Source organism: Zootoca vivipara, chromosome 12 (genome assembly GCF_965207765.1).
Source record: "Zootoca vivipara chromosome 12, rZooViv2.hap1.1, whole genome shotgun sequence".
NCBI lineage: Eukaryota > Metazoa > Chordata > Lepidosauria > Squamata > Lacertidae > Zootoca > Zootoca vivipara.
In genome coordinates, this window is record NC_142595.1 from 16705191 (window position 1) to 16731412 (window position 26222).

At 48.3% G+C, this 26222-nt stretch overlaps 1 protein-coding gene across 3 annotated transcripts; it reads left to right on the plus strand.

Moving 5' to 3' along the window:
- The first annotated feature begins 8765 nt into the window (after positions 1-8765).
- On the plus strand, positions 8766-25394 carry RCN3 (reticulocalbin 3). Of its 3 annotated transcripts, none has more exons than XM_088655979.1 (7): positions 8766-8831; positions 13093-13334; positions 15972-16165; positions 17849-18021; positions 19000-19060; positions 20846-21045; positions 24370-25394. In XM_088655979.1, exons 2-7 carry the CDS (start codon positions 13102-13104, stop codon positions 24475-24477), a joined length of 969 nt encoding a protein of 322 aa, XP_088512105.1. In that variant the 5' UTR covers positions 8766-8831; positions 13093-13101; the 3' UTR covers positions 24478-25394. The 3 variants fall into 3 exon arrangements, with proteins under 3 accessions (XP_088512105.1, XP_034992247.2, XP_034992245.2); XM_035136356.3 differs by having other exon boundaries at positions 8766-8806; XM_035136354.3 differs by having other exon boundaries at positions 8766-8806; positions 25230-25394.
- Positions 25395-26222: the final 828 nt, after the last annotated feature.

Here is a 26222-nt window from a genome sequence, read left to right on the forward strand (position 1 = left end):
GATCAGATTGTTATGAAGGGGTGTGATATTTGCTGTCTGATTTGTTGTTCCTTCAGCTTTTAAACTGCCTTGTGTGTTTTGAAATGCGCTATACAAATTAAAAGGGAAAGGAAGTGAAATAAATGAGAAACTGAGAGGAACCAAAACGGGCCTATTCACGCACCTCCACCCTTGACTCACATTTCTGCCTCATGGGCATAGCCCGGGGGGGCAGGGAATGGCAGTTGCCCCCCACCCCAATTAATAAAAATGCATAGCAAACTGAGGTTCTGCCCCCCCCCAACAAAAGGCCTGCCCCCCCAACAAAAATCCTGGCTATGCCCATGTTCTGCCTTGCTACACTTTCTCAACATGCCCCTCCCCTCCCCTCCCCTGGTCAATTTAATCCCCACAAGTGTTTGAGTTTTGTTCAATTTGTGCTCCAGGCAACCTAGTTTCTCCTCCTCTGCTTGTTGTTGTTTAGTCGTTTAGTCGTGTCCGACTCTTCGTGACCCCATGGACCAGAGCACGCCAGGCACTCCTGTCTTGCACTGCCTCCCGCAGTTTGGTCAAACTCATGTTCGTAGCTTCGAGAACACTGTCCAACCATCTCGTCCTCTGTCGTCCCCTTCTCCTAGTGCCCTCAATCTTTCCCAACATCAGGGTCTTTTCCAATTATTCTTCTCTTCTCATGAAGAAGAGGATTTTTCCAAGGATTCTTCTTCTCTTCTCCTCTGCTATACACACACAAACCCACAAAGACCAATCCCCGCCCCGCCACAAAGTCTGAATTCTGTTGCTGGAAAGTTCCACACCTGCCCTGTGGGCTTATCCTGCCCGGGGCTGGCCCAGAAAATGCAGCTGAAGTGGAGGGCACATGGCAAGGGGGGAAAGGGAAGGATATCTTTCCAGCCTGGAGCGGATGCCGTCAGCTGGTGTCGAAGAACCCTTGGGAAAGCTTGGCAAGAGCATGCCAGATGGCGCCCGACCCTCCATGTCCCCACTCTCGGTAGGAATGGAACGGGACCACAAGACCAGATGGGAAGGAGCGGCAGGCATGGGAGCAGCCAAGAGAGTTGAGACGAGGAGCAGCACATCAGGAGATGAGGTAGGGTGGGAAGTTGCGCTGTGGGTTGGGGAGGGGGAGTTGGGAAGCGAGTTAAAAGCAACCAGACGGAGAAGATGGAAACAGAGGAAGCGGCCTCACACCAAAGGCAGGCCATCTGTCCCCATTAGGCTCACTGTTGCATGCACCAACCGGCAGCAGGCCTCTGGGGTATCAAGCAGAGGCCTTCGTTAGCCTTACACGGAGATCATAGCTGCCAAGTTTTCCCTTTTCTCACGAGGAAGCCTATTCAGCATAAGGGAATTTCCCTTTTAAAAAAAGGGAGAACTTGGCAGCTATAGCAGAGATGCCAAGGGTTGAACCTGTGACTTTGGGCATGCAAAACATGTTCTCTGGCCCTTCTGTAGACTTCTTCCCAAAGCTGTACCTCCAGCTTTGACGCCTTCCAAAAACTGAAGGGAAAAAGAACATCCCACCTCATTCAAAGCAATGGTTTTATTTCATCTCACCCCGCCCACCAGGAGGAGCGCTTTTAAAGAGTTGATCTCCTGACGACCCACAGCTAATCCATTGAGACCTGGTGGTTCTGTTGCTGGCAGCTGCATGCTTTGAGAGAGTGGGTCGCTGCAAGAGAGCTGGGTTGTCCATGAGAGGCTGGCTGGATAAAATATGGGACATGGCGTTGTCGGAAAGAATGGCTTACCAGAATCGTGTCGTCAGAGAGATAGCAAAGAAAGATGTCATATGGGTGGCCCTTTATATCCTATGCAAACCAGCGTGAAGGATTACTACAACAACCTCTATTGAGGCAAGTTACGCTATGGAGGGCTTGCATTAGCCAACTGAATCCTGCCTAGCGGATTCTGTTTGTACTTTTCCTCAGCGCCGGCTCCTCTGCGAGTTCTCATGCAGTTTAAACTGTGCCGTTTTGAAGTACAATGTCATTATTAAGTTACTGGAATGTGCTTCGCATGTTCTGTCGATTTTGTTTCATGCTTGTTTCCTATGAAATCTCAATAAACATAATTTCTTTGGAAAATAAGCTATGGTTTTATCTGTTTGTGAATGGATACAGATTTAACCGGTTAATAAACCAATAACATCTGATACAATTAAGCAATTAAGCCCTGCCAGAAACCTACCGCCCACTTCTAAAGGGATAGAATCATGGTTAGAAACTGAAGTTGCTGATGGTTGATTTCAGGAAAGCAGCCATCGTTTAAGAAACTCCGTTGAAGTCAATTCCATCGAACTTAACAGGACTTACTTCTGAGTAGACAGATATAGGATTCCATGGTGACTCATTTAATCTTGAGGGTGGAAACCAAAGGCTGAGGCTCCTTGAAAGGAAGAAAACCAATAGCAGGGGTGGGTACTTCTGCTGTTCTGTCTAGAGCTCTCTGTAAACAGGAGTAACCTGAGAATTATATAAGGAAGCCAAGTACTTGAGAGGCATTTCCCGGTTTAAACAGGAGCTGTTGACTTGAGAATGACCTCCTAAAAAGCTCAGTGACATAGGATGCTTCTTTGTGGCTAGAATCCCAAAGAACCCCACAGGCGTGAGACCTGTTGTGGGTCCAGATCCTGGCCTGAATGCATCCAGCTGGAGGGGCAGAATTAGCTATGAATTCCAGTCTGAAAAACTTACAGGGCACAAATGATTTCTGAAGGTTTCCAAGCTGAATTCGGAATAATCCAAAAACCAGGAATTACCTAAATCAGGGATGAGAAACCTGTGGCTTCCAGATATCCTCAGACACCAACTCCCGTCATCCCAGATTATTCGCCATCTTGGCTGAGGCTGATGGGAATTGTAGTTTAGCAGCATGTGAATGAGAGCCACAAACTGCTAATCTCTGGGCTGGAGTCAGGAAGACAGAAATTAAATCTGTGCGAATGTTTAGTGTGTTCAATGCCTGCTTTTGAGCTTCTCCATAGCGTAAGGTGCTCTAGGCAGAATAACAGTGCCCGCAGGGTCAGAATCGGGAAGTGGAGGAGAATTACAATATGTTATATGAAGAAACAAGGCAATTTTCCCAGTAGCTACAAAGGGAAGCTTGATTATGGGTGCAAACAGGTTCAGAAGTTGAAGTTGTGGGTCAGGGAAGGTGGTGCTAGTCTGACACCTTGTGGAAACAACCGATACTACAGGAGCTCAGTTGAGACTGCCACCAAGATCCAGAGATGTTTCTCCAGAGAGAGATGTTTCCTGAGAGAAGGGAATCGAGCACAGCCCCAAGGAACTGTGGGGAGGGGAGGATAACAGAGCAAGAGGCAAATGACAATGTTAAGAGGAGGTATCGGAAGCTGAAGGGTTAACAGGGTTTAGTGAGCAGGGAGAGTCTGGGGCAGAGAGAAATCAGGCAGAGATGAGTCAGGCTGGTGAAAAGTCTTGGGTGTCTCCTCCTCCTACTGCGACAAGCTCCCCTTCCCCTTGGTCTCCCAGGTCTGGGAGAGGCATGAAGTGGGAGCAGCAAAGGCAGGCACAGAGATGCTTGGGGGGGGGTTACCCTGGAGAGGAGGGGACTTAGGCAGCTGTGGAAGTGGGGGGCCTTCAGTCTCCACAGCTACCTCATAGCGGCAAGACCTACCAAAGAACAGTTGCTGCACTCATTGGGCCCGGCACCCCTGTGCATATTGTGTTTTTTTCTAATACCGGTACAGTCATACCTTAGAAGTTGAAAGGAATCCATTCTGGAAGTCCGTTCGACTTCCAGAATGTTCGAAAATGCTCCTGCAGCCAATCAGAAGCCACAGATGTCAGATGTCTGGGCTCCAAAAGAACGTTTGCAAACCAGAACAATCACTTCTGGGTTTGCGGCATTTGGGAGCCAAAACGTCCGAGTTCCAGGGTGTTCAACAACCAAGGTACGATTGTAAAGAGTTAACCTCACTTATTCTGTGTGATTTACTGCTGGCTTGCTCCTGAGCACTGCAGCCTACTTCATCAGATGCACAAAGCCTCCTTTTAAGTTGCAGGCTGATAACGCAAAGATCCTGACATTGGTCAGCTAATTTTCATGTGTAGTGTTGCTGTTTTTTTACCCTAATTCGAGCTACAGAGCATTAAACCTCTTAGTGAACTGTGAAATCACCAGCTTCACAGGTGCAGCCTCTCTTTGAAGTTCCTTCTTCCAGGAATGCCCACCTTAAGGTGAATTACAAAGCGTCCTGAGAGGCTGAAATGTTCCCCACTCCACCCACTGTTTTTCCGGATACAGTACTGGCATTTCTGCTGCTTTAAATACCTTCTGTTCACAAACCATTAGCACCCACTACTTGCTACATATGCATACACACTGTGTGCCCTGAAGGCTACACCTTCATTTTTGTTTCTCAGAAATAGCAGGGTGCTTTGGAGAAAGGTACATCCATTTGTTTCAATCAGCGGGGGGGGGGGGATCTTTTTCACAGAAATGTAGAGCTGGAAGGGACCTCCAGGGGCCATCTAATCCAACCCCCTGCAATGCAGGAATCCTGCCCACAGCTGTCCCTAGGTAAGCTCGAACCAACCCAAGGGCCGCATTGTATTATGGTAAGCCTTCTGGGGGCAGCATGCCAGTGGTGTGGGTGGGGGCACAAGTGACAAAGCAAAATTTGCCTCTGTATACAAGTAGCCTAGTTTCTACGCACACCCTTACATGGCTGGTGAGGGGCACCTTTCAGGAAAAGGATGTGTGCCAGAGGAAAGGGTGTGGATTGTGTTGAGTCCTGAGGGTCAAGTAGAGAGGTGTGGCGGGGCAGAATTGGCATAAGGGCCTGGGCTCCCTCGTCCCTTGTTTAAATAGAAGCTGATGAAAGCACCGAGCCATTTTCCTCTGCTCCCCTCTTGCTAGCTCAGGTCCTTTCCAGTCCAAAAAATCACCCGTGTTTCTAAAGGGTGCCTTGCATCTGAAACAAAACCCTTTCTGATCTTTCTTCTCTGACCCAGTTCTACAATAAAACGTCCCCAACGGCCACCATCCCATAATGATGTGATGTGCTTTTCTACAACCTTTGTGGAGTATCTTTTCCCATATACTGTATTCAGAATGGTGGGTATGGATGAGCATTTGCAGACAGATGTCAGGCAGAAGAGGAATCAGTACACTTTTGGAAGGCAGAAAGATGCAGTCCCACGGTTTGGGAAGCAAAAGCAAAATGGCTGCCCGCACGCATTTTGGAATCAGTGTTGCTTTCCAAAACTCACCTGTACACATGGAAGGGAGAAGTGGGGTTGGTTGGGAGGGAGAGAGTCAAGAGCTGTTGCTGTTTCACACAATGGCAAACTTGGGTTGCACAAGTACAGTGGATTGGGAGGTCTTGCGCAACAAACCCACTTCCCCAAAAATAAATAGGCTTCCCACCTGCGGCTGCTGGGGCCTCTTGCCTTGCCTTACCTTAGGCAGCATTGTCCTCACTCTGGTGTGGGCCCAGAACGCATCAGGGCTGTCACTGTTTTGTGGGTGAGACTCAACAACATACCTGTAAATAAGGAAGGACCATAGCTTACTGAGATTGAATCCCGACAAGACAGAAGTACTGTTTGTGGGGGACAGGAGGCGGGCAGGAATGGAGGACTCCCTGGTCCTGAATGGGGTAACTGTGCCCCTGAAGGACCAGGTGCGCAGCCTGGGAGTCATTTTGGACTCACAGCTGTCCATGGAGGCGCAGGTCAATTCTGTGTCCAGGGCAGCTGTTTATCAGCTCCATCTGGTACGCAGGCTGAGACCCTACCTGCCCGTGGACTGTCTTGCCAGAGTGATGCATGATCTGGTTATCTCCCGCTTGGACTACTGCAATGCACTCTACGTGGGGCTACCTTTGAAGGTGACCCGGAAACTACAGCTAACCCAGAATGCGGCAGCTAGACTGGTGACTGGGAGCGGCCGCCGAGACCACATAACACCGGTCCTTAAAGACCTACATTGGCTCCCAGTACGTTTCCGAGCACAATTCAAAGTGTTGGTGCTGACCTTTAAAGCCCTAAACGGCCTCGGTCCAGTATACCTGAAGGAGCGTCTCCTCCTCCATTGTTCTGCCCGGACACTGCGGTCCAGTGCCGAGGGCCTTCTGCCGGTTTCCTCACTACGAGAAGCCAAGTTACAGGGAACCAGGCAGAGGGCCTTCTCGGTAGTGGCACCCACCCTGTGGAATGCCCTCCCACCAGAGGTCAAAGAGAACAACAATTACCAGACCTTTAGAAGGCCTCTTAAGGCATCCCTGTTTAGGGAAGCTTTTAATGTTTGATGGATTTCTGTATTTTAATGTTTTGTTGGAAGCCGCCCAAAGTGGCTGGGGGAACCCGGCCAGATGGGTGGGGTATAAATAAATTATTATTATTATTGGTATTATTATTATTATTATTACTGGCCCATGGCCACTTCTGAGCAGGGCTGGGGGAGACCTCTGCCTCAAGCCCTGCAGAGCCTTTGCCAGCCAGTGTAGATAGACAGTTCTGAGGTAGACAGACCAGTGATCTGACTAGCCATAAATCTGATTCCTACACCCCTAAGGAACTAGCAACCGACTTGAGTCTTGTCACATTCAACCCACTATACTTCCAAAATCCTCGAGAGTCGGCATCTGTTTCGAGAGACAATAAGAGTGCGCCTCCAGGGTTGAAGTCAAGCCACTGGAGAATCACAGCGCCTGCTGTGGCTGCAGAGACTGGCAACTCGTAACTGCTGCCTCCTGCGTTGCTTTTGATGCATTCACGGCACTGAAGTGTCCTCTCGGGGGCGCACGCCTGGGCAGTGTGTATGGAGGTCCTGGGACAACAAGACCCCCCCCTCTCGGCCTTGCTGATGTGGTCCAAAGGAAAGCAGAGCAATACATTTGGCACCAGCTTGGCTGCAAGAGTTGCCGGAGGATTTGTGTAGGGTTTAATCCTTAGCTGTTTTGCCTCCCAAAGATGTCCCACAAAGCAGCGGGTAAATCCTACAGAAATATCGGACTTATTCTATGCAGACTTAATCACCACCTAAACCTATTCAGATCAAACCTCTCTTCCTTCCTTTGACTTCTGATGGCAAGGACTTGATTCCAGCTATGAAGGAGAGCGAAGTGCTGGGTGATTGCTGGATGCCGAGGGGGCAGGTGGTAACCCCCGCTCTGTTCCCTCTAAGCGTCTAACTCAATGGTAGAGCAGATGCTTTGCATGCAGAAGGTCCCAGGTTCAACCCCTGGTGTCTCTTGACAGGGCTAGGAAAAAGAAACCCTGAACCCGATACCCCAGAGAGCTGCTGCAAGTCAGAGTAGACATCACTGAGCTTAGACCAGGGGTAGGCAACCTAAGGCCCGTGGGCCGGATGCGGCCCAATCGTCTTCTCAATCCAGCCCACGGATGGTCCAGGAATCAGCGTGTTTTTACATAAGTAGAATGTGTCCTTTTATTTAAAATGCATCTCTGGGTTATTTGTGGGGCCTGCCTGGTGTTTTTACATGAGTAGAATGTGTGCTTTTATTTAAAATGCATCTCTGGGTTATTTGTGGGGCCTGCCTGGTGTTTTTACATGAGTAGAATGTGTGCTTTTATTTAAAATGCATCTCTGGGTTATTTGTGGGGCCTGGCTGGTGTTTTTACATGAGTAGAATGTGTGCTTTTATTTAAAATGCATCTCTGGGTTATTTGTGGGGCCTGGCTGGTGTTTTTACATGAGTAGAATGTGTGCTTTTATTTAAAATGCATCTCTGGGTTATTTGTAGGGCCTGCCTGGTGTTTTTACATGAGTAGAATGTGTGCTTTTATTTAAAATGCATCTCTGGGTTATTTGTGGGGCATAGGAATTTGTTCATTCCCCCCCCCAAAAAAAATATTGTCCGGCCCACCACATGGTCTGAGGGACGGTGGACCGGCCGACGGCTGAAAAAGGTTGCTGACCCCTGGCTTAGACAGACCAATGACCGACTCAGTAGTAGAAGGCTGCTCCCGAGGCCAGTGTCAAAGTAAGGCTAAAATGCCAAGCAGATCAGTTTTACTGTGTGCACATCAGGTTGGTGTGTGTGTGTGTGTGCTTCCTTTTATCTTATCTTGTCCTTTGCCTTAGGCAGCAAAACTTCCTCGGAGGTGAAAGGCAGGCATCTAGGGATGGGAGCTGAAAGTTAACGGGCTCCTGAGTATCTCTAAGCCCAACCGGGGAAAAGCCAAAACTGATTAGATTTTGGACTAGATGACCTTGGGGAACGCCTCCAACTCTACAGCTCTGTGATTTTCCATGATTGCATTCAATGGGGTTTGCAAGGTCGCTTAAGGCTGCACTTCCCTCCCCCCACCCCATCCACGCTGCCCTTTTACAGTACATGCCCCAGGCCCACATTTCGTACCTATTGAAACCCTGGAGCGATTGCCAAATTTGGGTGTGTGTGGGGGGGGGATTAAAGGGCGACGGCGGATCATTGGGGCTGGAGCAGCCCTAGGGGGTGGCGGCAGGGGTAGGTGTCTTTCTGCCGTTGGTCGACAAGGAGAGGGGGCGCCCGGAGGTGCCCAGAGCCCGCCCTGCCTCGCTGTAATGTGTGTGCGGGGTGGAGTTGGGGGAGGGGGAGAGGGGGGGGAAACTGTGGGAAGAATGGAACTTTGTGTCAACGTGGCGCCGGTCGGCCAGTCCCGGAGCCCCTCGGCCACGCCCCTGGGCCGACGGCGGCCTCCGATTGGGCTCTGCGGGGATGAGGGGCGTCGCCCTGGCGGGCAGGAGGGCGGGGCGGGGAGACACCAGCCGGGCTGAAGATGAGACGGGGCGGCACTTCCAGAGGGAGCATCCATCGCGCGGGCTGCAGCTACTGGTGAGCTGGGCGATGTTTGCAAGAGGTTTGCATGCTGGGGCTGTGGGGTGCAGGGTTAAATGCAAGGGGGGCTCTGAGGCGCAGAGAAGAGGTGGGGCGGCTCGGAGACGGGGCTACTTAGGAGAGGGGAAGGGGGCCTGCTAGAGACCCCGAGGAAGAGGGGGAGAGCTTTAATAGGGAGCGGGAAACGCGTGGGAGGGAGGGCTCCTGTTAGAGACACGCGGGCATTGTAATGCACGGGTTGTGCTTTTTCCCCTTTTTTTGCAGGGTGCAAAGTAAGTGCAATGCCCGGCGGATTCAATAAGTCGGGGCATCCTGATAGGTGCTCAGCTTGCAGATTACCGCGATGCCGCGGTTGGCGGAAGGAATTGTGATTCCCCCCCCCTCCTGCCCCAGCCAGCCCCACAACTAGCCTCCTTGTGTCCCTAGGAAAAGAGCAGCGTGGCTGCGCGTCGGGTTGTTGCGATCAGAATTGGTGCTTGAGCGCGCATGAGGTTGGGCTAAAAGAGAGGGCACTGCTAAGGCACTCTTTGGGGGCGGCGTAGGGGGGGGCTGTATTGGCTCAGAAGTTTGCTTCAGACCCGCATCCTTTATGCCACGGACTTCTCACGTGGTGCCTTCGGGGAGTTTGTTGGGCTCGCAACTCCCAGCAGCGAGCATGGCCTATAGTCAGGGATGACCACGTTGGCTACCCCCGCCGTATTGCCCGCTTCTCCATCCGGCCCGTTTTCTGATGTGAGATGCCAAATCTTTTCCCCTTTTGTCCTGGGGTTAGACAGGCTTCAGTGTGGAATGTAGTTTTTTCAGTGTGGAATGTAGTTATCAGTGTCCCCTTATTCTGAGACACTGTCTTTGTTTAAAGTTGTGGCTTCCAAAGTCTTTGCAGTGTTGGAGGAGAAAGTCCCTTGTGTTTCCTTTTCTCTATCTTTGGCATGTTAGCTCTGCTTCCCTTCTGAGGCAGGTTGCTTTGTATATCTGGAAGGGCTCGGTTTTAGTTTTGCACATTTCACAGCGGCGTGGTAGTCTGCAAGTGTGGGTTAGTGAAGAGCAGTAGTTGGGAGATGGAGGATTGGAGTGGTGTCCAGCTTGTTTCAAGCCCCAAAGTTGCCTTTGCTAGTGGTTTAAATAATTTGGCATCGGATGTGCCTTCTTCTTTGTACCACGGCCCAGGAAGTAATGTGTTGTTCTGATTCTGCTGTCACTTTCATCCTCAATAAGCTTTGTTCCCAGCAAAGTGAGGACAGCTTTAATTCAGATGCCTCCAGGAATTGAACATTCTGTATTTTGGGCAGCACAGTTGGGAACTGGCCTAGTTCCCCTATGCTGCTGGGATTACTGAATTTATTCTTCTCCTTTTTTTAGTTTGCCCTCAAAATAGCAGGCACAGTCCTTGTTTCAGAACTTCATCTCTCACTCCAGGTCCTTAGAGCTCAAGAGATCCAGTAGTGTTCTGGGTTAAAATGTATGCAGGAGAACAGATTGCAAGCCGAGACTCCTGGGTTCTCTTTGTGGGTCAAAACTCCCAACACTCTCTGAAAGAGAAACTTGCGTGCATGGCTGGGTGAAACGGAATCAAAGAAGGTGGAAACTCCTTGTTTCTTTGGTGTGGGAGAGTGGGAACAATTGATGATCTTGGGGGCATCATATCTGTGGTGTTCGAGAGACAGTGGTTGGAGTCAAAATGCATGCACACAAAAGCTTATACGTACCTAGAACAAACTTAGTTGGTCTCTTCTCAACTTAACGGTCAGGGGTCGTACATTTTTAAGGTGCTACTGGACTACAGTGGTACCTCTGGTTAATAGCTTAATAGCTTAATTCGTTCCGGAGGTCCATTCTTAACTGAAACTGTTCTTAACCTGAAGCACCACTTTAGCTAATAGGGCCTCCTGCTGCTGCCGCGCCGCCGGAGCACGATTTCTGTTCTCATCCTGAAGCAAAGTTCTTAACCTGAGGTACTATTTCTGGGTTAGCGGAGTTTGTAACCTGAAGCGATTGTAACCCCAGGTACCACTGTATTTTGTACTTTTTTATTTCGACTGCGTCAGACCAACACAGCTACCTACCTGAATCTAGTGGTTAGAGCAGGGGAGTCAGCAACCTTTTTCAGCCGTGGACCGGTCCACCATCCCTCAGACCATGTGGTGGGATGGACTATATTTTTTGGGGGGGGGGAAAATGAACGAATTCCTATGCCCCACAAATAACCCAGAGATGCATTTTAAATAAAAGCACACATTCTATTCATGTAAAGACACCAGGCATGCCCCACAAATAACCCAGAGATGCATTTTAAATAAAAGCACACATTCTATTCATGTAAAAACACCAGGCATGCCCCACAAATAGCCCAGAGGTGCTTTTAAAATAAAAGGACACATTCTACTCATGTGAAAACACGCTGATTCCCGGACCATCCGTGGGCCGGATTGAGAAGGTGATTAGGCCACGTCCGGCCCACGGGCCTTAGGTTGCCTACTGCTGGGTTCGAGTTGAACTGAGACTGGGGACAACCAAGTTCAAAACTGAACATTGGATGAGCTTACACCAATCAATCTTTTTCAGCCCATCCTACCTCACTGGGCATTGTGGTGATGAAACTGGGGTGCTGGTTTTGGGAAATAACCATGCATGTGGTCCTGAGCTCTTTGGGAAAATATTGAGAAGGCTGTGATGTCTGCTGCCCCCATGTATACTCTTCCAGTAGAGATTCCATAGACATCCTCACATTTGATTTTCAGCCGCCTCTTGAAGACGCCCCTCCCCCCCCCCCGTGCGAACAGACCTATGCAGTTGTTTAAAATCTTCTCAAGTAGCCCGTCATTTTAGTAATTGTTTTGTCCTGCTTTTAATGCTTTTGTTTTGTGTTTGATTACATTGCTGCGTTTCTGAGAAGGCAATATATAAATGCTTATATAAATAATAGGAAGAAATACTTGTTTAAAAGGAGTGTAGTGGGATGAAGCATGTAGCAAGTGCCGAGAATTATAGAATTGGAGAGCTGGAAGGAACCCGGAGGATTATCATAGTTCAACCTCCTGCAGGAATATGCAGCTGTCCCATATGGGGATCGAACCTGCAACCTTGGCGTGATTAGCACCACACTCCAATCAACTGAGCTAAGTCAGATTATTTTGAAATGTAGGCAATGGGACTTCTTGGCATGTGAGGAAGTGGAATAGCATTCTTTTGCCACCGTCATTTATATTGCACTTTACGGAGTATAAGAGGACAGGTCCCTGCCCACAGGAGCTTACAAGCTAAAATTGACACAGGGCTGACGACGGAGAAAGGGAAGCAATATGTAGGTTGCTTCAGTTGCACGTGCTTAGACTTAGTTATGGGCTGAGTTGTAGCAGGGCTTGGGAACCAGGGGTGTACGCCAAAGGCTTTGTGGGGGGGGGTGGATTTTGAGAGGGCGTTTAAATGAAATGAGAGAGGTGGCACCAGAACTGGTGTACTCAAAGGCAGTTCAAAGTATCTGGGGCAGCAAAGGAGGAGGGACAGGGCCTTTTTTGGGAGCAGAAGACCTTTGGGTGTTGGAGGGGGGTGAAGCTAAGGAGCAAAGATATCTCAGGCAGGATTGTATCAGGATGTAAATGGCAGTGCAAGTAGTGGGAAGACTCTGGGAACAAGGATTCAAGTATTATGGGACTGATTTTGTTTGTGTGTGTAAATAAGAGGATAAACTTTCATTTTTTTTAAGGTTGTATTTGAATATTTCCAGGCTGCACTTTCATATGAAAATATTGCTGGATAGCTCTGTTCGTTAGAGTGTAGTGCTGATGTAATGCCAATGTCGCAGGTGTGATTTCCATATGGGACAACTGTATATTCCTGCATTGCCTTTGGACTAGGAAGATCCTCAGGGTCCCTTCCAACTTTGATTCTATGAAATATCACAAGGCCAACCGAAAAATACAGAATTGCAGTGAAAATAAAGAAACACATCAGTAAAAGCTGGATGTGAAAGAATCTCAGATTTGAAAGCACAGTTTTTAGAAGGCACCTGAAAAAGACCAGAGGCCCTCCTGCCAAACTTCTATTGGCAAGGAATTCCACAGGACAGGGCTTGCCAGACTAATGGCTTGGCCCCTGGTAAAGGCCAGTCAAACCTGGGACCCCAAAAGCCAACAGATGGCAGCTAATATTCCCTTGCCACCTTCCAGGCTTTGAAGCAGTGTGGAATGTAGACCCATTTGGAGCAAAGTGGGCTGGCTCATGATTTATGTTGTATGCACCATGTGTGTCTCTTTCCTTAATGACCTTTCTTCTTTGTTCCTAAGTTGTGTACAATGGCTTGGCAGAAGATGCTGTTTTCCTCCTGCCTGTTGACTTTGTGCCTCACGTGGGTCTTAGCCAAGCCTCCCCCCGACAAAAAGGAACGTGTCCACCATAGCCAAGACTTGAGCGACCACCCTCACGATGACAACCAAGATTTCCAGTATGATCACGAAGCCTTTCTGGGCAAGGAAGATGCCAAAACGTTCGACCAGTTGACTCCTGAAGAGAGCAAACAGCGGCTTGGGTAACTGGAACTCAGCTGTTGGGTGAAGAATTTTGCATCTTGAGGAGCTGAGGGAAGAGAAGCAAGCTTCTAGTCCTCTAGATGTGTGTGGTTCATGGCATCTCATGGGTTAAGGGGGGGCACATGAGTAGCTGTCCCCATGTTCTATGGGTAAGGCTTAAGTGCCTTGCATAGTACATTGCCCATCTTCACAAGCTAGTGAAACTAGTATAAATTTTGCACAGTAAGCAACCTTAACTAGCATTGATTTAGGTCAGATTTCCACAACCTGGTACTCCAACTCCCATCAGTCCCAGCCAAAGGTCAGGAATGATGGGAGTTATAGTCCAAAACATATAGGTTGGGGAAGGCTGATTTAGGCAGATTGCATAATCCAAGTGTTCTTGATTCAGAATGTGGGTCATCCCATTGTCATTCACGGGCAGTTTTGGAGCACCTGAGTATTGCCACTTGCCTGCCATTAGGGCTTCCAGCACATTGTTGATATGGTGGTTAACCTTTCACCCTTTCCGGATGTTGAACTCCCGTACGGCCCGTGGTCAGGGCTGAGGGGAGTTACAGTCCAGCAACATCTCAAAGGCCGCAGATTCCCCACTCCTGTTTAATAGCGTAACACAAACACCCCATTACGATTAGACAGACATTGTGCAAAACTCGGTGATTTGAGAAATGTGCAGTCCCTTGAATTTCATCGCGTTGACCAGAGACGGCACTTGCTTGTTTCTTCTGCTCAACATGCTTAGAAGCCCCTTCAGACTTTCCTGTTCAATGCAGGAAAGTTTGGGGTGTGGGCAGTCTGGGTCCCCGATGTCCAGGGGGGAGCAGGGCATGCGCACCTGCTCGACCCTTCCCCCCCAACCCACACATTTCGTGCCCACATGCGTTCCTCTGGGTGCACAAAGAGGGATTTTGTGTTCCCACTAAGCCGGTCTTTGGTGTTCTTCCAAAGAGGCCCAATACTTAATTTTAGAGATGAGTCCTCCCAACCATTTCAAACTAGTTTCCTTAAGGCATCAGGTTTTCTGCCCGGCGGAGCAGAAAACTGACTGGGCAGTGAGACGTTCTGCCTGGAACGGGGAGAGCCAGTGTGGCATAGTGAAGAGAGCTGTGGCTTTCAAACGTCCTGCCTCAAGCCAGGCCTTTCATGTGCTAAGGCACTCCAACATGCCTGCCACAGGAACTGTTGTGAGTTTCAGAAGTTTCCAGGGTATATTATAGGCCACATATTTGGTTCTGGGCCTGGCCTGGCTTGCCCTGTGTGAATTAAGAGGATATTCTGTGAAACACCTCCATACGTGTGTGTGTGTGCAAGATAAGGTTGGTAACCGTGGATACACTAGTTTCCAAGGAAGCATGTTCACCATTACCGGCTTTTTAAATTGAGGAACCCCTGCTAAAATTCCAGTTTACCTCAGGACTTTCTGAAACCCTTAGGATCTCTTGGTCTGGGAAGACTTGAGTCTGGATTACCATTGATTATGGGTTCCAGTTATGGGCTCCTTTGAAGGAAGGTGCAGGGTATAAATCTAAATCAGTGTTTCTCAACCAGTGTGCCTCCAGATGTTTTGGGACTACAACTCCCATCATTCCTGACCACTGGTCTTGCTAGCTAGGGATGATGGGAGTTGTAGTCCCAAAACATCTGGAGGCACACTGGTTGAGAATCACTGATCTAAATAATAATAATAATAATGTCGTTTAGTCGTGTCCGACTCTTCGTGACCCCATGGACCATAGCACGCCAGGCACTCCTGTCTTCCACTGCCTCCCGCAGTTTGGTCAAACTCATGTTTGTAGCTTCGAGAACACTGTCCAACCACCTCGTCCTCTGTCGTCCCCTTCTCCTTGTGCCCTCCATCTTTCCCAACATCAGGGTCTTTTCCAGAGAGTCTTCTCTTCTCATGAGGTGGCCAAAGTATTGGAGCCTCAGCTTCACGATCTGTCCTTCCAGTGAGGGAAGGAAGGAAGAAGGAATAATAATAATAATAATAATAATAATAATAATAATAATAAATACCCTCAAATCCAATGTGGTGGTATGGTTAGGGTGTTAGGTTAGAACTGAGGACATTAAGATTTAAACCCCACCCCTCAGTTATGATTATTCTTGGCTTTCCTTGAACCAGTCACTTCCTCTCAACCTAATGTTGCTCTGTTCCAGCTCCTGCCAACCTAGCAGTTCGAAAGCACGCCAGTGCAAGTAGATTAATAGGTACCACTGTGGTGGGAAGGTAAATGTTGTTTCCATGCACTCTGGTTTCCGTCACGGTGTTCCGTTGTGGTTTAGAAATACTGGCCACATGACTTGGAAAGCTGTCTGTGGACAAACGCTGGCTCCCTCAGCCTGAAAGCGAGATGAGCGCTGCAACCCCATAGTTGCCTTTGACTGGACTTAACCGTCCAGGGGTCCTCTGAATACTAGCTATTGGGACTCACAAATAGGGACAGCTCCATTGCGTTCAGTTCCTGTTTTGGAACTTCTCAAAGGCATGTGGGTGACCAACTGGGTGAACAGGAAGCTGGACTAGAGTAGCTGGGCCTTTGGAGTGATCCAGCAAGGCCTTTGTCATATTCGTATTATGGACATATCTTGGCCATTTCCATGTTCTCTAAGCCTCTATTCTCGAACCTCTGCAGAAAGATCGTGGATCGAATCGACCGGGATGGGGACGGTTTTGTGACTCAGCCTGAGCTGAAGGAATGGATCAAGCACACTCAAAACCGCTACATCTACGAGAACGTGAACAAGAATTGGAAGGACTATGACAAGAATAGTGATGGCCACATCACCTGGACTGAGTTCAAGAATGCCACTTATGGCTTCTATGAAGGTGTGGGCGGAAGAGTGGGAAGTGTGTGTAGCAGATGTAGGCCACATGGGAGATTTTGGCAGGTTCTAGCTCAACTCTGGAATCAGGTGGAAGAGCTGTTTAGCAGGAGGGAATGGCTGGCATTGTAGCATGTATAAAACACAGCTTGTGTCTTGAGTAGTGTTGTGGAGCAGCCAGCTTGAGACCCCAGGCCAAAATACGTCTACATTATTTAAGAAACACGAGTGGATGGTAAAATGCTGGTTCATGCTTCCCCCCCCCCTAACATCACCCTGGAACATTGGGAGAGGGGGATGCCCCCACCCCCCACCAAAATTGTGGAGGATATTTGAAGAAAGTTCCTCTTTCTAAGAGGGCAAGTAGAAAAAAAAGGAAAATCTCAGAAATCCTCTCCGGTGTTGGGGGAAGGCCTTCTGAGGGATTTTAGCTTGGCTTTGTCTTGGGACGCAGGTGGCGCTGTGGGTTAAACCACAGAGCCTAGGGCTTCCCGAGCAGAAGGTTGGCGGTTCGAATCCCTGTGACGGGGTGAGCTCCCGATGCTCGGTCCCTGCTCCTGCCAACCTAGCAGTTTGAAAGTACGTCAAAGTGCAAGTAGATAAATAGGTACCACTCCAAGCGGGAAGGTAAATGACGTTTCCGTGTGCTGCTCTGGTTCGCCAGAAGCGGCTTTGTCATGCTGGCCACATGACCTGAAAGCTGTATGCCGGCTTCCTCGGCCAATAATGCGAGGTGACCACCACAACCCCAGAGTTGGTCACGACGGGACCTAACGGTCAGGGGTCCCTTTACCTTTACCTTTACTGTCTTAAATGTCCAGTTATCTGGGGATAACAGGCTCCAAATCCTCTCTGATCTGTTTACGCCAATAAGTTTCTAGCTGAATTGGCTGATGGGCACAAGGACAAGTGCTCAAGCTAATCTGCTTGCTCTCCATCACTTGTTGCTAGCAACCTAGTTGTAGCTGGCCAGGGCTCCCAAGGCTGGCCTGCTGCCTTGGGAGGGAGAGAGAGGGGGCAAAAAATTGGCCTCTCTTTGCTTTTGGCAGTTTTGTGGCCTCCTAGTGCCAGCTCTGAGGAAGCAAGCTGGCTGGCTGTGAGAAGCTAGTTTCATCTCCCAGAAATGCACTGGGGACTCACGGGCTGATGGCTGGTTGAGAGAGAGGACTACATTGGTCTCATTAACCATCAGCATTATTTAAAAAAAACATTTAATGGCACAGTCATATCATTGGTGCTGCCCAACTATTGGGGAGGACCGGGACCTTTGCTGAAACAGTGAAAAGGTTGGTGCCAGGCAGGCCTTCCTAGAGAGAGCATTTCATTAAACAAGGAGCTACCACAGAGAAGGCTTGTTCTCTTGTTGTCACCTTCTGGACCGCCCTTGAGAATGGCCTCGGATGATGATCTTGGGTCCTGGCAGGTTCACATGGGGAAAGCTGAACATCTGCAGCAAGGGCTGTGCCCATGTCATGTAAAATCCCACTGTGATTTAGAACCCTGGAAGGTCAGGGTTCTAGATCGTGCAGAGAGCAGAAATAGTTCCCTGCTGCAGGTGCTATACTCCCAACAGGGGGAGAACCAGTGATGCAAGCCCTTGCTCTCCACCCCGCACAGTGGGAATGCCTGTGTGTGAGACATGGCACTCTTGGGCTTCACATATACTTCTTGTCTTTGATGCCGTTAGGAGAGGAGTTTGGCGATCTAGAAGACAAACACTCCTACCGGAAGATGCTGGCTCGGGATGAGCGGCGGTTCAAGGCAGCTGACAAGGATGGGGACATGACCGCGACGAGGGAGGAGTTCACGGCCTTCCTCCACCCCGAAGCGTTTGACTACATGAAGGACATTGTGGTGACGGTGAGGCTGCAGATGGTGAACTCTTGGTGGGAGGAGAAGGCTCTGGTAGGCTAGGGCTCCACACATGCTATGCCTTTATAAGGCACATTCAGAATGCATTTCCACCCTCAAAGAATTCTGGGCATTGTAGTTTAACCCTCACAGAGTTACAGTTCACATAAACCAGGCATCCCCAAACTGCGGCCCTCCACATGTTTTGGCCTACAACTCCCATGATTCCTAGCTAACAGGACCAGTGGTCAGGGATGATGGGAACTGTAGTCCAAAACACCTGGAGGGCCGAAGTTTGGGGGTGCCTGACATAAACCGTTAACAAACTACAGGGCCCTGAATGGACTCTTCCCTTGTGGCTTTCAGAGGACTAAGCCAGCTGGGGGGTCCCTGCCAGGGGGTCTACTGGACTTAACGCTGCCATGCCAGGAATGCCTCGTGCATCCCAGTCAACCGGGGAGTCCAGCCCCAGGCCTCAGACAAGCTCTGCACAGGCCTAGATAGCAGCCATTTTGTGCCGCTCTTTGTTCCCTGCATCCAGTCCAAAACCTCTTTTTTTCCTCTCCACAACTGGCCATGACTTTTTTTGCGGGGGGCTACCCCATCACTACCACAACATACTTCTAAGTGAGCTGCTAAAGCAGGTGGAAAGCAGCTGTGGCTCAGTGGCAGAGCACCTTGGCAGAAGGTCCCAAGTTCAATCTCTCTGCCATCTCGAGGCAAGGCTGGGAAAGAACCCCATCTGAGACCCTGCCAGTCAGAGCAGACAATACTGAACTGGATGGAGCAAGTGACGAGAAGAAACCCTCTAGTCCTCCCCAACTCCACCCCATTCGGTTTTCAGGACCTTCCCACGTTGCTGCGGACGTCCCATACCAAACAGCAGCAATGAATACAAATCACTTCTTGCAACGGTTGCCATTATTTCTTGCGTTTGGCAGGGCTCTGATGCATCTCCTTTTATCTGCCTTCCTTTCCCCCCTGCAGGAAACCATTGAGGACATCGACAAGAACGGGGATGGCTTTGTCGAAGTAGAAGAATATCTTGGTAAGGTGGAAGGGCTGTGAATGCACAGGATTTGTTTCTTTGCTCACCTGCCTAATTTGACTCCTAGGAAGGTTTTGTAGGACAGAGGAAAATAAATATTTATTTTTTTAAAAAAATCAAATGAAGTAGGGTGCTGCCAGACTGTCAGTATTCTGCAGGAGGAATTCAACAACTACAGAAATTTTGCAGTTTGAAGGGACAAGGAAATGGCATGGAAAAGTGGGGTGAAGAGGTGATTAATGGGAAGACATGTAAACACCCCACGAGCAAATCGAGAGGAATGCTTACTGCCATAGAACCACAACAAGATGTTCAGTAAAGGCTGGTCATAGTCTTGTAACCTCCGCATAAGCATTGTGCAAGTAGATCAAGATGATGAGTGTTGAATAGAATGCCACCTGGAGGAGCCTATACAGTAAGAACGGCAACACAAAAAACCTCCCAAATCTGGTAGAACGTGTAGCTTAGCTGATTTGCTAAGATGAATCGACTCAGTCTTTCCAAATCATGCTGAGTGTAGCCGGTAGTTGTGAAAAGCTGTCCTCCATTTTCATATATGCTACTAGCTGGCCCTGCCACGCGTTGCTGTGGCTCAGTCTGTTAAATGGAGCCTCAGAGTCCCCCTTCAGACCCCCCTCACCTTCAGAGTCCCCCTGTTTTACATGTGTTATGCTTACCCAGGCGCATCCCTGTGACTCTCCCCACCCTGTTCCGACCCATTACCTATCCTGCCCCTCCCCCCACCCCCAGCTCATCCCTGTGAGTGGGCCCACCCTGTCCCAACCCATGACCTAGCCCGCCCCTTCCCCTCCAGCCCCCACCCAGGCAAGCCCCCACCTCCACTCGACCTAGTCTGGATTGCAGCCTAGTCTGCAAAGCCAAGCCGAGATACAGTGGAGAGTGAAGCTTTCCTAGGTGCAGTACCATTGTCGCTGTCACTAGAGGGCGCTATTGTGGAATCTCTCCTCTGCTCCCAGCATGCACTTTCATATGATTTGCGAGTTCTGAAACACGGGGTTTTGGGGTTTTTACCTGGCGTAGGTGACACATATGTCTTTGAAAACGGTATGGCGTCACTCAGGTAGTCACATTTGACTTTGTGTCCAAATTTCAACGCTATCAGTCAAGCGGTTTTGTTGAACATTGGAGACAAAGGAACATACCCAGTTTACATTTTTATATATACATATATAGATTAAACAGTGCCATTGTTGTCCAAAGTCATTGTCCAGCCCTTTTGCCTCTCTCCACTTAAGTTGTTGGGTTTCTCTGGTGCAGGTTTCTTGTGGGGAAAGGGAAAAGGTTGTCTGCCCCTTATTGAACAAGGACTTGGTTGACTTGAGAGAGGGGCCACTTGCTTTGGTCTTCCCAAATAATGGTGGCAACTCTCTTTTAGAAAAACAACACATTTATTTATTTATTTATTTTGCTTTTTATTTAATTATTATTTAATTATATTATTATTTATAATTATAATATAATAATTATATTAATTTATTAATTATTATTTATTATGCTTATTATTTCCTAGGTGCAGTACCATTGTCTTATTTATTTTGCTTACCATTTATTTATATCCCATTTTTCCTCCAAAGATCTAAAAGTGGTATGCATTCCGTCCCCAATTTCATTCTCTCAATAACCCCGTGAGGGTAGGATGAGAGACTCTGACCCGCCCAAAGTCACCCAGTGAGCTTCTTGGCAGAGTTGGGATTTGAACGTCTTCCGCGTCCTAGTCTTAACACGCTAACCACTACGCCAAACTCTTTCCTGTCTTCTGACCAGGCGACATGTACAGTCCTGAAACAGGGGAGCCTGAACCTGAGTGGGTGAAGACGGAGCGTCAACAGTTCTTGGATTTCCGGGACCTCAACAAAGATGGCAAAATGGATCGGGAGGAGATCGGGCACTGGATCTTGCCAACGGACTATGACCACGCCGAGGTGGAGTCAAAGCACCTCCTTATTGAGTCGGACAAGGATAAGGTGAGGGTAGAACCAGGCACGGAAAGGAAACCAGTGGGGGAAAGCGCTAGGGTTGTCTTGCTTTTAGTAGACAAGGAAAAGAGAGAAAGATGGGTGAGTTGCAGGCAGAGTTGGATGGGGTGGAGTATTAGATTAGGAGAGATGAAAACCTATGTGCAGGTAACATGAGTTGATGCTTTTTAATTCCTAGTACTGATAGGGTGGCTTTCATTCTAAATCTCCTGTCCTGTAAGTGGGAATTTAGAATGGATGAGTCTCAGCAGAAGGAATGCTTAATCCTTTCCCCACCAGCTATTTCCCTGCTCCCAAATTCTGCTTGCTTCCCATGGGGTTGTCTATATGCCTGCACCTTTATAACGCTGCAGGGGAGCAAGCCCATTTGGTGGAGATGAGCAGAAGCAGAGAATTGGCAGGTAGGGAACAGATTAAGCACCCCTCCCCTAGGCACTTTCCCTACTCGAAATTTCCTCCTCCCATAGTTGCCTTTCTTGCACAAAAACGGAAGCGAGACTCTTGACAGCTGGAGCTGCCATCCCCATACTTTCTCATCCAAATGAAGGGAGAACCTTTTTTAGGGTGGGTGGGTGGGAGTGCCTCACCATTCCTGACCCTGGCCTAGCCAGAACTCCTGCTGTTGCTTGTCATAGCCATTCAGCCTCAAACCAGAGGCTGTATTTCTTGGTTTGCGAAAGATGGAAATGGGTCTGTGGTTGCTAAGCAACCACAGAATATATTTCTTATCTCTGGAAAGTCAGAGGTAATGGGCTTGATCTGGGGGGAAAGCACACAGTCAAACTCTATCTATGGGTACCGGTCTGGCTTAGTTTTGACTAATGGGGGGAGAGCTTTCCTGTTGGAGTACCCCATTTTGGTAAGTGGCACAAGGCTATAAACAAAGCCAGTTTCTGGGGCAGGAAATCTAAATCAACAATGTTCAGTCCTGCCCAGTTCCCCAATGTCAGGCAAGAGACAGATTTCATCCTAAGGAGGGAGATTTTCAATTTGCCCGTCAAATGAGCTCATTAATATTTGGACTAACTATGCTTTGAAAATACCTTTCTGGTACCCTCTACTGAAAGCCTCTGCACTTCTGCCCAAGGGAGAGTAGAAAACAGGATCTCAAATAGCTTTCTTGCACTTGGGGTTGCAGTCTCTCTTGTTGGGGAGCAAACTATTCTGCTGGGCTTAAAATGCAATACAAATTTTATCAGGCTGTCACAGACCTGGTAAAAACAAGTTATAACCATGCAGGGTTTTTTTAAAACTCTGCACATAGTTTAAAATATATGGTACAGTGGTACCTCGCTAGACAAATTTAATTCGTTCCACGGGTCTTTTCTTATAACGAAAAACTCGTCTAGCGAATCCCATAGGAATGCATTGAATTTTTTTTGCCCATAGGAACGCATTAATTGAATTTCAATGCATTCCTATGGGAAACCGCGATTTGCTAGACGAATTTTTCGTAAAATGAATTCGTCTAGCGAGGCAACCTCCGCTCGAAAAATCCTTTTGTTAAGCGGAAATTTCGTTAAGCAGGGCATTCGTTAAGCGAGGCACCACTGTACTTATATAAACTAAGGACAGAAACAAGCTAAGGTACATTTAAAATACCGAATTCCCTTTATGGGTCTTTGCAGCAGAAAGAAGAAATCTAGCAATGTTGTTCATGCCAGACAAATGTATGGGCCAAATACCATTCAAAAGTCCTTCCTGGCTATTTTAATAGGACAGGAATAAACAACCTATTTCACTTATCTTTGTCAAAGTTGCATACAAAAGGAGTATGTGTTAATACCCCAAAACACGTATTAGTACCCCAAAGCAGTCATCTAGAACAACAGGAGGAAGGCAATTAAATCTAGCCCTAGATTTGAGTTGAATCGGAACATTGAGGGTTTAGGAGGAAGCATAATCTGTCTGCCTTCCAATATAGTGGACATTTTGTCCAAGGCTGCGGCCTGTAGCCGGCACCGTGGCAAGCTGCCCACGTTCCTCTCCCAAGTTGTCCATTATATAAAGAAGCAGGAGGGAAGCTTGCAAGTAACGGAATTAGCGTAGACCACCCTCCACAATTCTCTTCCTCAAAGAAAAATACTGCCTACACAGATGTACAGTGTAGTTGTTCAGTGTGGTGTGTAACCAGGTAGGTTGGTAAAGGATTGTAGCCTGCCCAGGGGAAGTCTCCCAAGCAGGGCATGAGTGGAATAGTGCTCTCCTGCCCTTGATCCCAACAACTGGTATTTGAGACATGCTGCCTCTAATATACAGGTGAAACTCGGATAATTAGAATATCGCTGAAAAGTGCATTTATTTCAGTAATGCAACTTATTATTTTTCCTTTTCCTTTTAATTTTTACAAATGCTTTCTTTTGGAAATTCCACAGTGATAAAAAACAAATAGTTACAGTAATACAAAAATAAACATCGCTATTACATTTCATTAATTACATTCCATTTATAATTGACTCGCCCAACGACCAATAATTACAATTACAACAAATAAAGGCTTGACATATCTTGCTTTGCATGCCATGCATCTGTCCCATATATTGGTTTCGCCTTTTAAGTTGCATTACTGAAATAAATACGCTTTTCAACGCTATTCTAATTTTCCGAGTTTCACCTGTAGCTGTCGGGACTTGTGGGCATTATTAGGTAGAATTCACAGAGGGTAAGACTAGTCCCCTTTTTGCAGCTGCCCAAGTTGGTGGCCATCTCTACATATTGTAGTGAAATTCCAGAGTTTATCTAAGGACCTAAAACAGCAATCCCACACACCAGGGAGGGGGAATCTATGGCCCTGCAAATGCTGATTACCCCATTCTATCATCCCTGACTGCTGGCTGATGAGAGTTGTAGTTTAGCAACATCTGGAGGGCTGCAGGTTCCCGATCCCTGCTGGACACACTTAACCTAGGAATAAATCCTACACACATAGGATTGCACATATTCTCAAAGCACGCACATAGGATTGCAGTAAGTCTTAAAATGAGGGAAGGGTAGAAAGTAAGTTTTATACAAGGTTTCTGTATTTCATGGTTGTTGAATGGGGGGTTGTCGTAGCTAGGGAATATTAAGTGTGGTGGTGGTATTCCTGTTTTCTCTCATCTTCCTTCAAATCTTGAACAGGTAACTCGAATGATTCCAACAATCGAGTCCCTTAATACGTAATTGACTAACAAGGCAAACACGATTTAGGGGTGGGGAGTTCAGAATGAAATTATCAGGGGTGTTAATTGGGTTGTAATTCTGTCCTTCTCTGCTTGCCTCCCGTTTCTCTCTCTCTCTCCTCCTCCTCCTCCCTTTCCTTCCCCATCGCAGGATGACAAAATAACCAAGGAAGAGATTTTGGACAATTGGAACATGTTTGTGGGGAGCCAGGCCACCAACTACGGCGAAGACTTGACAAAGGATCATGACGAGCTGTGATCCGAGCGGGAGGGGAACGTACCTTAGGGCATCCTCCCGCAACTGAGGGCCAAAGGGTGGGGTGGGGTGGGGGGGACAAAGCACACTCCAGAAGGAAATTTTTGTTCTTATTTATTGGTATGAGGGCCTGCTTAAGCTTTCTGAGAAACCTGGTGGCGGCTGGCATACCTGGGTGGGTTTTCTTTTACACTTCATTCTTGCTCGCCTGCCCACTCCCACCTCGACAAAGCACTGTGAAGCTTGCTACACTACAAAATGGTGTCTTACACTCCAAAGGACTAACAGAAGGCGGCAGCTTAAACGTAATTCTCAACCCACCTCCCCTGGCTATTGTGGCATTCAATCTATTCTGCAAGGGCTAATGTTGTGTTCATGTTTGCGGACTTCAAGGGACCCACTGACTCCCTCAGATAGGCTCCTGCTTCTCTAAGGGGCAAAATTCTAACACACACACACACACACAAAAACACACACACACACACAGTGCTTCCCACAAGCCCATTTTACCTTTCTAACACTCATCTGGGTCCCTCTTGAGGGCGCAGATTACCTGAAGAGGGTCAACTGAGAGCAGAAAACCAACAGCTAGTAGTGCGTACTAAATCTCCTCCCACAAACTACTTTTCGTTGATGTAAAACTGTCACGGGCGTGTTGCCTGCAGCTCTGTTGTAATGCCTAGTTCGCCCTGTGACTTGGAGTAAGCATTGCTCTCTTGAGGTTCTGTGGTTCCTCTCTTCCCCTTCCTCTCTAGGATGGCAAGCTTTCACGGGAGGAGATTGTGGAGTTTCTTCAGCAAAGTATCGCCAGCGCCAAAGACTATGAAGAAACAGTTAAGACGCTGAAGAGCCACCAAGAGCTGTGACCTCATGACTGTAACGCTCTGGATTATTAATAAAACTATTCCCCACCCCCTCAATTTTTATGTGGTATGGAAAGACTTAAGGGGGAGGGCCAAAGGGAGAACAAGGCTACGTAGGACTAAGCCGAGAGAAAAGCTCTTCCCCACCCCCCTAGAAGTGTTTGTTTAAAAAAGGACACATTTCCTAATCAGAACCAGTGAAGGTCCTGTGTGAGTGCCTGGAGGCGGTTGGAGGATGGATGGTGGCTAACAGATTGAGATTGAATCCTGACAAGACAGAAGTACTGTTTGTGGGGGACAGGAGGTGAGCAGGTGTGGAGGACTCCCTGGTCCTGAATGGGGTAACTGTGCCCCTGAAGGACCAGGACTCGCAGCTGTCCATGGAGGCGCAGGTCAATTCTGTCCAAATCAGGTACACAGGCTGAAATCCTACCTGCCCGCAGACTGTCTTGCCAGAATGGTGCATGCACTAGTTATCTCTCGCTTGAACTACTGCAATGCGCTCTATGTGGGGCTACCTTTGACGGTGACCCGGAAACTACAACTAACCCAGAATGCGGCAGCTAGACTGGTGACTGGGAGCGCCCGCCAAGACCACATAACACCGGTCCTGAAAGACCTACATTGGTTCCCAGTAAGTTTCCAAGCAAAATTCAAAGTGTTGGTGCTGACCTTTAAAGCCCTAAACGGCCTCGGTCCAGTATACCTGAAGGAGCGTCTCCACCCCCATTGTTCTGCCCGGACACTGAGGTCCAGTGCCGAGGGCCTTCTGGCGGTTCTCTCGCTACGAGAAGCCAAGTTACAGGGAACCAGGCAGAGGGCCTTCTCGGTAGTGGCACCCACCCTGTAGAATGCCCTCCCACCAGAAGTCTTTAGAAGGCATCT